This window comes from Mobula birostris, chromosome 19 (assembly GCF_030028105.1).
Source record: "Mobula birostris isolate sMobBir1 chromosome 19, sMobBir1.hap1, whole genome shotgun sequence".
Taxonomy (NCBI): domain Eukaryota; kingdom Metazoa; phylum Chordata; class Chondrichthyes; order Myliobatiformes; family Myliobatidae; genus Mobula; species Mobula birostris.
The window spans coordinates 69705554-69718037 of record NC_092388.1 but is presented as its reverse complement, the minus strand read 5'-3'; the positions used below and the strand labels follow the sequence as shown (position 1 = coordinate 69718037).

Below are 12484 nucleotides of genomic sequence, written 5' to 3'. Positions count from 1 at the left end.
GCAAAGTTTTGTGCTTGGTAGGTCAAGTCAAGTATAGAGTTTTTTCAGGAAGCTACCAGGAAAGGTGATGAAGGCAAGGCAATGGATGTTTTCTACATAGATTTCAGCAAGGCATTTGACAAGTTTACGAATGGGAGGTCAGTCAAGAAGGTTCAGTTGCTCCGCATTCAAGATGCGGTAGTAAATTGGATTAGACAATGGCTTTGTGGGAGAAGCCAGGGAATGGTAGTAGATGGTTGCCTTTCCAACTGGAGGCCTGTGATTTGTGAAGTTCTGCAGGGATTGATGTTTGTTGTTTGTTTGATGTCCATTGTTGTTTGTCAATGATCTGGAGGATAATGTGGTTAACTAGATCAGCAAATTTGTGAATGGCACCAAGATTGCGGGTGTTGTGTACAGTGACGAGGGCTATCAAAACTTGCAGTGGGATCTGAACCAGCCGGAAAAATAGGCTGAAAAATGTCAAATGGAATTTAATGCAGACAAATGGGAGGACCAACCCGGATAGGTCTTACACAGCAAATGCTAGAGTACTGAGGTGTGGTAGAACAAAGGGATCTGGGAATATAGGTCCACAATTTATTGAAAGTGGCATCACAGGTAGATGGGTTCATAAAGAAAGCTTTTGGCACATAGACCTTCATAAATCGAAGTGCTGAATACAGGTGTTGGGATGTTATGTTGAAGTTGTATAAGACATCAGTGAGGCCTAATTTAGAGTATTGTTTGGATCGGTACAGGGATGGAAGAAGTATGGAGAACTATTGTCCAGGTGCAGGTCGCTGGGACTAGGCAATTTAAATGTTCGGCATGGACTAGATGGGCCAAAAGGCCTGTTTCTGTGCTGTCATTTTCTATTACTCTAGGTTATCATATTCTTGATTATCAAAGGGGTGAAAAATTATCATAGATAAACAGTAGAGCAGAGTAGAAATTATAAACAAATCAATCATAATTTTATTCAATGGATTGGTAGACTTTCATATCTGAGTGGCCTGCTCCTGCTCCAATTCACTCCCGAGTTCTAAACACAGTATTCAATGCAGAAAATTAAATCGACTGAAAGTTTTTTGTTTACATTTCTGGTGTCACTTACAAGCTTTAAAATTTTTTTAAAAATGCGAACGCTGACAGATTTAGAAATGAGCTTCAAGTTTTCAAAGCCTTGTGTGCTGTTCAATTGCCACTGACATTCAAAGATGTACTTGTAAATTAAATTACATTTTTATGAACTATTAGTTAACTCCAGTTCTGAAGAGAACTGACCCCACTGCCCCCAGAACCTTGACTTCAGAAGAGGGTTCAGAATTTGCAGAAAGGAAGTAGTGAATGTCTTAGAAGCAATCATCAGAACAGTAGAATGCTTCCCAATGCATGATACAGATCAAGAACTTATGGACTAACTCAACTAAAAATGTGAAAATATATTTTGAAATAATTTTAGTACGTTAAAACTAATGAAATAACAATACTAGGAATGATGACTTTTATGACTGAAATTTCAGATGGTCGATAGGTTAATTTTTAAAAGTCCTGTGTAAATATGTATTTGTGGTATATTCCAGCAGTTAAGCAAATTGTGATCAAGTGGAACATTCACCAAACCAACTTGCAAGAATTGCATATATTCTTCTCTGAACAGCTTAATATGAATCTGTGAAACATAATGTGCTTTTGATATGAAGCCAAAAAATATCATTAACATAAGGAGACAAAACCCACTGCATACCTTGCTTGTAAAGCAGTTCCATGTTGACATCCTTATAGGCAACTAAGTTGTTGATCAATAATACCACACTCTGGATGGCAGTACCTAGAAGATTATCTTGTTGTTCCTGTGAATGAGAAAAACAAGTTGATAGAAAAAGTTATAAATGCAATCCAAGAAGTATATAGGTTCATAGTCCGACAATACAGTAGATGAATGCTTGAAATCCACAGTCTGTGTACATATATGGTATTATAGGAAAAATACATCACGGGACGCCTTACAAAAACTAACTAACCTACCTGGTACATCCTTGGACTGTGGGAGGATATCAGGGCACCCGGGGAAAACCTAAGCATTCTGTAGAGAGGATGCTGTGTGGAAAAAGGGTTTAGCCCTTTCAACAACAACCAACTTTTCTGATTAAGGCGTTGCCAGCCTTATTGTTAACTCTGTTTCTCCTTCCACAGATGCTGAGTGCTTTAGTTTTTATTCCTGTTGCAGTCAACTGGTATCAACTTTCAGTTCAGTAAATTTTGGATTTTGCTCTCTATTCCAGTATCAAACCTATATATCAACATAGTACTAGTGCTGACCAGGAAATACCACTTCCTGCCATCTCCAGTCAGAAACACAATCACTTACCATCAGTTGATGATTTCAGTTCTTAAGCCAATATTTGATTCAATCTGACACTGATCCTTCTATTCCATGAGTCCAGTATTGTTAATCAACCTTTTATGTGGTGCTTTGTCAAATGCTTTCTTAAAATTCATGTGGCAAACTCCCAGCACAAACCTTTCATTAATATTCTCCATTGCTCAAAAAAAACCTCAATTAGATCATTCAGAATTTATATGGCTTTCACAAATCCATCTGACCCTCCTTTATAACTTAAACTTCATCAAGTGCTTACTAGTCTTTCTCTGATCACTTTTTCTAAAACCCTTACTCACCACCAATGATAACCTGAGTTGTCTCACTTAAGCCCAGTGAATCTGATCCGGGTTGCATCATGGCTGATTATTATCCCTCTCAGCTCTATTTTACTGCCTTCTCCCCATAATTTTTGATACCCTGACTAATTAAAAAAAAACCTATCAAACTCCATTTTAATTATACCCAATGACCTGGCCTCCACAGATGTCTGTGGCAATGAATTCCACAGATTCACCACCCTCTGGCTAAAGAAATTCCTTTTCATCTCTATTCTAAATGGATGTCCATCTGGTCTGAGGCTGTGCCCTCTGGCTCCAAACCTCCCACTATAGGAAACATCCTTTCTACATCCACTCTATCTTGGCCTTTCAATATTCAATAGGTTTCAATGAGATCCCCCCCTCATTCTTTTAAACTCAAGTGAGTACTTGCCCAGAGCCATCAAGTACTCCTCATACATTAACCCAATCATGCCTGGAATCATTCTCATGAACCTCCTCTGGACCCTCTACAATACCATCACATCTTTTAGATAAGGGGTTCAAAATTGCTCACAACTCCCCAAGTGCAGTCTGATCATTGCCTTGTTAAGCCTCAGCATTGCTTTTATATTCTAGTCCTCTTGAAATGAATGCTTACATTGCATTTGCCTTCCTTACCACCAACTCAACCTGCAAGTTACCCTTCATGTAATCCTACATGAGGACTCTCAAGACCATTTGCACCTCAGATTTTTGAATTTTCTGCCCATTTATGTAATAAATGTGTTGCGTCCTTGAGCAAGGCACTTAATCACACATTGCTCTGCGACGACACTGGTGCCAAGCTGTATGGGTCCTAATGCCCTTCCCTTGGACAACATTGGTGTCGTGGAGAGGGGAGACTTGCAGCATAGGCAACTGCTGGTCTTCCATACAACCCTGCCCAGGCCTGTGCTCTGGAGAGTGAAGACTTTCCAGGCGCAGATCCATGGTCTCGCAAGACTAACAGATATGTAATAATCCACACCTTTATTACTTCTGCCAAAGTGCATGACCATGCAGTTACCGGCATTATATTCCATCTGCCACTTTGCCCATTCTCCCAATCTGCCTCAGTCTTTCTGCAGACTCCCTGCTTCCTCAACACTACCTGTCCCTCCATCTATCTTCGTATCGTCTACAAAGCCATCAACTTCACCTTCAAAACACTGACATATAACGTGAAAAGAAGTGGTCACAATATCAACCCCTGTCGAACACTGCTAGTCACTGTCAGCCAACCAGTAAAAGCCCCCCTTAATTCCCACTCTTTGCCCCTGCCAGTCAGCCAATCTTCTATCCTTGCTAGTATCTCTCCTGTAATAACATGGGCTCTTTTCTTGTTAGGCAGCCTCATGTGCAGCACCTTCTGAAAATCCAAGTATATAACAACTATCCTATTTGCTATTTCCTCAAAGAATTCCAACAGATTTGTCAGGCATGATTTTGCCTTAAGGAACCATGCTGATATTTTCCTGTTTTATCATGTGCCTCCAATACCCAAAATCTCGTCAATAATAATGGACTCCAACATCTTGCCAATTACTGAAGTCAGGCTACCTGGCCTATAATTTCCTTTCTTCTGCTTCCTTCCCATCTTAAAGAGTGGATTGAGATTTGTAATTTTCCAGTCCTCTGGAACCATTCCAGAATCTAGTGATTCTTGAAAGATCATTATTAAAGCCTCCACAATCTCTACAGCTACCTCTTTCAGAAACCTGGGGTGGGCTATCGTCCATCTGGTCCGGGTGACTTATCTACCTTCAGACCTTTCAGTTTCCCAAGCGTCTTCTCCTTAGTAAGAGCAACTACGCTCACTTCTGCCCCCTGACACTCATAAATTTCTGGCATTCTGCGAGTGAAGACTGATGAAAAATACTTATTAAGTTCATCTGCCATTCCTTTGTCTCATATTACTATCTCTCCAGCATAATTTTCAGCAGTCTGATAACCATTCTTGCCTCTCTTTTACTCTTTATACATCTGATAAAACCTTTGGTATCCTCTTTTATACTATAGGCTAGCATACTTTCATATTTCATTTTTTCTGTCCTTATGGCTTTTTAGTTGCCTATTAAAAGCTTCTCAGTCCTCTAACTTCCCATACATTTTTGCTGTATTATACACACCCTTCTTTGCTCTTATGCTGTCTTTGACTTCCCTTGTCAGCAATGGTTGCATCATCCTCCCTTTGGTATACTTCTTCACCTTTGGGAGGAATCTATCCCACGTCTTCTGATTTGCTCCCAGAAACTCCAGCCACTGGCATCCTGCTGTATTGCTTGCTAGTGTCCCCTTCCAATCAACTTCGTCCATCTCCTCTCTCATGCCTCTATAATTCCATTTACTCAACCGTAATACTAACACATCTGACTTTAGCTTCTCCCTCTGAAACTGCAGGGTGAGTTCTATCATATTGTGACTACTGTCTCCTCAGGAATCCTTTACCTTAAGCTCCCTAATCAAATTGGGTTCATTACACAACACCCAATCTAGAATTGATGTTCCCCTACTGGAATGAACCACAAGCTGCTCTGAAACTCAATCTCTTAGACATTCTAATAAATTCTATTTATTGGGATCTAGCACTAGCCTGATTAGCCTTTATCAATCAGTTGCATTCACACCCATTGTGATGAAGTGCTTTGAGTGGTTGGTCATGCCAGAATCAACTGCTACCTAAGCTTGGACCTGGATCTGCTGCAATTTTCCTATCTACAGATATCAATAGGTCTACAGAGGATTCAACCTCGATGGCTCTCCACTCAGCCTTGAGTCAGATGGACAATAGCAATACCTATGTCAGGCTGCTGTTTACTGATTGCAGCTCAACATTCAGCACAATCAAACCCTCAGTTCAACTCAACAAGCTCCAGAACCTGGGCTTCTGTATCTCCTTCTGCAACTGGATTCTTAACTTCCTCACCAGGAGACCACAATCAGTGTGGATCAGAAATAATGTTTCCTCCTTGCTGCGAATGAACACTGACACACATCAAAGATGCATTCTTAGCCAACTGCTCTGTTTTCTCTACACCCCCAGCTGTATGACCAGGCAAAGGTTAAACAGTATCTATAAATTTTCCAATGGCTCAAATATGGTTGTCAGAATTTCAGATGGTGATAAGGAAGCATACAGGTGTGAGATAGATCAGCTGGTTGAACAGTGTCGCAACAACAACTATGTACTCAACATCAGTAAGACCAAGGAATTGATTGTGGACTTCAGGAAGCGGAACTCGAGGGAACACACACCAATCCTCAACATTGGATTAGAAGTGAAAAGGATGAGGAGTTTCAATTTCCTGATATTGGTATGGAGGGGCCACTGCACAGATCAGAAAATTGTAAACTCAGCCAGCTCGATCATGGGAACTCGCCTCCCTAGTGGTAAGGACAACTTCAAAAGGCAATGCCTCAAAAAGGTGTAAATTCATCATTAAGAATCCCCATCAACCAAGACATGCTCTCTTCTCATTGCTACCGTCGAGGAGGAGGTACAAGAATGGACAATGACCCCATGAATACTACCTCACTATTTTTTTGCTCACTTTTTGCACTATTTACTTAATTTTTAAACATATTTCTTATTGTAATTTAGTTTTTTCATTGTTATGCATTTGCAATGTACTGCTGCTGCAAAACAACAAATTTCCCAATATATGCCAGTGATATTAAACCTGATTCTGAATATATACCTGCATACTGAAATCCCCCATGACTATCATAACATTATGATAGTCCAAAGTTGACTGGAAAGGGGCATTTGCAGGAAGGACAGCACAGCAGCAACGGCTGGACTTTCTGCGAAAAATGAGGGAAGTACAAGACAGATATATTCCAAATAAGAAGAGATTTTCAAAGGGAAGAAGGACACTACCATGGCTGACAAGTGAAGTCAGAGCCAAAGTAAAAGCAAAAGAGAGGGCATACAAGGAAGCTAGAGCTAGTGGGAAGATGGAGGATTGGGGAGCTTTTAAAAACTTGCAGAAGGAAACTAAGAAGGTCATTTGGAAAAAATAGATGAATTATGAGAGGAAATTGGCGACTAATATCAAAGAAGATACTAAAAGCTTTTTTAAGTATATACAGTAAAGGGTAAAAGAGAGTCGAGGAAAGATATAGGACCAATACAAAATGACACTGGAGATATGGTAATGAGAGATGCAGAGGTGGCAGAAGAACTGAATGTGTATTTTGCATCAGTCTTCACAGTGGAAGACACCTTCAGTATACCGGACATTCAAGTGTGTCAGGGAAGTGAAGTTTGTGCAGTGAAAATTGCGACTGAGAAGGTCTGACTAACCTACCGGAAATCTTGAGGAAATTACAAGCAGGGTAGACAAAGGAGATGCAGTAGATGTGGTGTACTTGAATTTTCAGAAGGCCTTTGACAGGATGCCGCACATAAGGCTGCTTAGCAAGATAAGAGCCCATGGAACTACAGGGAAGTTACTAGCATGGTGGAGCATTGGCTGGCTGGCAGAAAACAGAGAGTGGGAATAAAAGGATTTATTCTATTCTATTCTGGCTGGCTGCTGGTTACCAGTGGAGTTCCACAGGGGTTGGTGTTGGGACCGCTGCTTTTTATGATGTATGTCAATGATTTGGACTACGGTATTAATGGATTTGTGGCTAATTTACTGATGATACAAAGATAGGTGGAGGAGCGGTAGTGTTGAGGAAACAGAGAGCCTGCAGAGAGACTTAGATAGTTTAGGGGAATGGGCAAAGAAGTGGCAAATGAAATACAATGTTGAAAAGTGTGTGGCCATGGACTTTGGTGGAAGAAATAAACGGGCAGACTATTATTTAGATGGGGAGAGAATTCAAAATGCAGAGATGCAAAGGGACTTGGGAGTCCTTGTGCAGGATATCCTAAAGGTTCACCTCCAGGTTGAGTCGGTTGTGAAGAAGGCAAATGCAATGTTGGCATTCATTTCTAGGAGCATAGAATATAAGAGCAGGGATGTGATGTTGAGGCTCTATAAGGCACTCGTGAGACCACACTTGGAGTATTGTGTGTGGTTTTGGGCTCTTAACTTTAGAAAGGATATACTGATTGTTAGAGTGAGTTTTTTTGGGTAGGTGATTTGTTTACACTTAAATGACTTTGGCCACTAGACTTCTATTTTAACTGTTTGACAAAGTGCTTTCTAAAAGGGTGTGAATACCAGATGCTTCTGGCGCCGTATATTGACCTGATGCTGTAGTTTCAAAGACAATATTATCTATACATTATGAACATTAATTGTCTTCTATGTTAGCACGGGAAATGCCAAATAAATGTATCGTAGACTTAACTTACATTCCTAAAGGCTGTGGATACCAACCCAGACATGTTGGCATCGGAAGGAAAGGATGGTGTGATATTTTGTATGTAGCTTCAATAGGATGCATTGTCTATGCATTGTCTATAACTTTTTAAGTAGAGATTGCCTTTGTGTTTAGCATATAAATATCAAGCCCACATTGAGATAGCAGACCTTTCTGCGGAAAGCGTCTCCGTCCGTATGATGCCTGCTGTACCTTGTGTCGAATAAAGAAGCTGCTTTGTATCTTCCAGTGACTCTGTCTCTGCGGGGATTTCATCCACGCTACAACATTGATATTGGAAAGGGTTCAGAGAAGATTCACAAAAATGATTCTAGGAATGAAAAGGTTACCGTATGAGGGGGGAATCTCATAGAAACATTCCGAATGTTAAAAGGCCTGAGCAGATTTGATATGGCAAAGTTATTTCCCATGGTAGGGGGTTTCTAAGACTTCAGGGTTGAAGGACGTCCATTTAGAACAGAGATGCGTAGAAATTACTTTAGTCAGAGGGTGGTAAATCTGTGGAATTTGTTGCCACGAGCAGCTGTGGAGGCCAAGTCATTGGGTGTATTTAAGGCAGAGATAGGTTCTTGATTAGCCAGGGCATCGAAGGGTGTGGGGTGAAGGTAGGGGAGTGGGGATGACTGGAAGAATTGGATCAGCGCATGGTTGAATGGCGGAGCAGGCTTGATGGGCCGAATGGCCTACTCCTGCTCCTATATCTTATGGTCTTATTCGTTTAACATGCCTTTTCTATCTCCCATTGTAATTTGTACTCCAGATCCTGGTTACTCTAGACAGGAGAGTCACACAAGTTCCTATCAGTACTGCGCCCCTCTTCTCTCCCCTCCTCTTCAGAGCCACAGAGCCAGATTCAGTGCCAAGGACCTGACTCCTGTGACTTTCCTTTGCTCGGTCATCCACCCCGTACAGTATCCAAAGCTGAGGGGAACAGTTACCTGTGTCCTGTACCTAATCCTAACAATTGTTGATCAATGCCCTCAGCCTCCAGAATGACCTGGAGTTCATCCAGTTACAGCTCTACTTCCTTAACATGGTCCGAAAGAAGCTACAGTTGGATGCATATTTTTCAGGTGTAATTGTCAGGGGTGCTGCAGGTCTCCATGCCTTCCCATATCCTGCAAGAGAAACATTCCACTATCTTGCCTGGCATCCTCACTGCTCTAACTGTGCAATAAGAAAGAAAGAAAAACCAAACAAAAAAATCTACCTGCAATCTTCGCCTCTCCTCTCCAAAGCCTGAGCTCCCACTCTAACAATGGCCCTGATATAAGCATCTTCACTGTCCAGATGTTCCAGGGTTGAGTGAATAGTCAATCAGTGAGATGCCAGCAAGGTCTTCAGTACTTGGCCAGATACCCTATCTGGGCCAGGTGCTTTCAATGCATTTACTCTCTTGAAGAATGCTCTCATGTCATCCTCAGACTGAAAACGTTGTGGGCTTCGGGAGTTTGTGAAGGAGCCTCCATGTTTTGTTGGTTAAATCGAACATAAAAGGCATTGAGCTTATCTGGGAGTGAAACTTTGTTGCTTGGTTTCACTTTAAGAGGTGATGGCATTCAATCTGTGCCACAGTTGTCGAGCATCCTCAGTCCAGAGTTGACACTTTGCATGTGAGATAGCTTTCTGGAGGTTGTACCTGGACCTCTTATATTCTACTCGGTCGTCAGAGCTGAATGCCACTGATCTGGCCCCCAGTAGATTGCGCATCTCTTGGTTCATACAGATCTTCTAGTTGTGGACGACTCTGAATGATTTTGTGGGTCATGCTCGCCCATGTCTTCATAAAGTATGTGGCAACCGTGGCATATCCCTGAATTGTCCTGAACATGGCTCAGTCTATTGACTCAAAGCAATTCCATATCTGTTCCTGCAACGTTGTTCCTGGACCTCATTGTTGTCCCTATCTCTGGTGCCTGACTCTTTAGCCTCTGCCTGTATGCAAGTAGGAGGAGGACGGCCAGGTGATCAGATTTCCCAAATTGCAATCTAGGGATTGAACCCACCATTCCAAATCATCGTAATAACAGTGGTAGAGTGCATTGGCACTGCTGGTGCTGCATTCATTGTTGATGATAATTGGGCAGAGATTTCTTCAAACAAGCCTGTTTAAAATCCCTGACAATGATTTGAAAGGCGTTGGGTAGACGGTTTCTTGTCTGGTACTCAAAACCTCGAGTGCTTGATTAACATCGGCGACTTAGTTATTACTGCTTGTGACATAGCAAGCAGACTGAACCTTGAATAACTAGCTTTATGTGAAAAACTAGCTGATCTCCTGCTCACTAAGCAACTGAGAAAGTAGTGCTGGTATTGCAACAGCACAGCACAGAAAACAAACATTTCATCCAATAAATCCATACTTCACTCAAACTTCTTTTCACCCTTATCGTCTCACACCATCAAATCCTTTCTCCTCGCCTGCATTTTGCTGCTTCCTAAATAGAAACATAGAAAATAGGTGCAGGAGTAGGCCATTCGGCCCTTCGAGCCTGCACCGCCATTCATTATGATCATGGCTGATCATCCAACTCAGAACCCCACCACAGCCTTCCCTCCATACCCCCTGACCCCCGTAGCCACAAGGGCCATATCTAACTCCCTCTTAAATATAGCCAATGAACTGGCCTCAACTGTTTCCTGTGGCAGAGAATTCCACAGATTCACCACTCTCTGTGTGAAGGAGTTTTTCCTAATCTCGGTCCTAAAAGGCTTCCCCTCTATCCTCATACTGTGACCCCTCGTTCTGGACTTCCCCAACATCGGGAACAATCTTCCTGCATCTAGCCTGTCCAATCCCTTTAGGATCTTATACGTTTCAATCAGATCCCCCCTCAATCTTCTAAATTCCAACGAGTACAAGCCCAGTTCATCCAGTCTTTCTTCATATGAAAGTCCTGCCATCCCAGGAATCAATCTGGTGAACCTTCTTTGTACTCCCTCTATGGCAAGGATGTGTTTCCTCAGATTAGGGGACCAAAACTGCACACAATACTCCAGGTGTGGTCTCACCAAGGCCTTGTACAACTGCAGTAGTACCTCCCTGCTCCTGTACTCGAATCCTCTCGCTATAAATGCCAGCATACCATTCGCCTTTTTCACCGCCTGCTGTACCTGCATGCCCACTTTCAATGACTGGTGTATAATGACACCCAGGTCTCGTTGCCTTTCCTGCCCCTGGTTACCTTGCAAGATTGACGAGGCTTTGTTTTCACTTTATTTTCTGTGGTTTTGAGATGACTGAGGTGTTGCAGATCACCCCAGGTGGGGTAGTAGTCGATCCAAAGGGTTGGTATGTAATGGGGCAGGTGAATGGCAAACATAAAAAGTGATGCAATTACTCCCTTTTCATTTGAACCCCCCTTTTACTGGGTGTCTTTAGAGATGCGACTTGCTATCCCCTGGCTAATAGCCACCGGACTCAGTGGTGAGAAAACCACCTTTCTCAAACTCTGCACGTCTAGGGTCAATATGATTTGGGTCCCACCAGAACAGGGATGTTGGGATGTCTCACCCACCTGAACCCCGATCTGTGTGAATACTGCCTCCATGCAATTAGCCGCCAGCAAGAAATAACAGAATGCACACTCAGCTTTACTGAACAGTTAGTTGAAAAAAGAAAAGGAAGAAATTAAAAACAGCCCATTGAGTTAACCAATCCAAATGTGTACCTAAGTTGGAGCTCATCTTGAAGTTGTCTTTAACTCACATGCTGGACCCATGGTCTACGTGAAAGCATGCACCACCTCCTGAATGTCGCTCGAAATCAATCTTCAACAAGTGGGCTCCTCCTCCTTGCAGCCATTCATCTGCACAAAGCACCTTGTGCAACAGGGATGGCATCCTCAGCCATCTTCCCTCCTGTCTTCTCCCAGCTCCCACCAAAAAAACACCTTGACCCACATCAGTGTCCATCACCAAAACCTCTTCACCCAACATTCTCTAGAAGCTTCTTCCAACTCCACCAACCTGATTGGCTGACATAACAACCCTAAGTTCAACAACATAGCCCCTTATTTTTAGCTCAAACCCAAACATGCTAAAAGCAGAACAGACTGCTCTTACAGAACAGCTGAAATGAAATACCTACAGCATAGCAGTAAAATCTTAACCGGGACATCACACACTGATCACGAAAGATAGGACAAATCCAGTTTCACTAATCAGTCTTTTCCCGATCATCAGCCTGTGGTATGTATTCACGAATAAACTGTTCATGCATAACCAGTGCGGATTTTAAAAGGACCACTTGATTTCTGTTAAAGCTTGTTTCTGTTCAAAGGAGCCGAGTTTCAGACATTAAATGAGAATGACATTGGCCACATGTGGCATCAAGGAAATTTGGTCAAGCTGAACTCAAATGCATCAAGGCAGAACGTTCTAGTGGTTGAAATCAAACCTGCTAAATGATGGTTGTGTTAGTTGAAAGTCAATCATCCTAGCCCGAGAACTTGACAGACAGGTGACAAGTAATGTTCAT

General features: G+C 42.2%; 1 protein-coding gene across 8 annotated transcripts in view; it reads right to left on the bottom strand.

Moving 5' to 3' along the window:
* ulk4 (unc-51 like kinase 4) overlaps positions 1-12484 on the bottom strand; it is a 702256-nt gene that overhangs the window by 159188 nt on the left and 530584 nt on the right. For 7 of the 8 annotated variants that reach the window (XM_072283788.1, XM_072283790.1, XM_072283793.1 and 4 more), the window contains one exon: positions 1730-1835. In XM_072283788.1, coding sequence (XP_072139889.1) covers positions 1730-1835 — 106 coding nt within the window. Of the gene's footprint in view, positions 1-1729; positions 1836-12484 lie in introns of those variants that run through there. The other variant, XM_072283795.1, reaches the window with a different exon arrangement.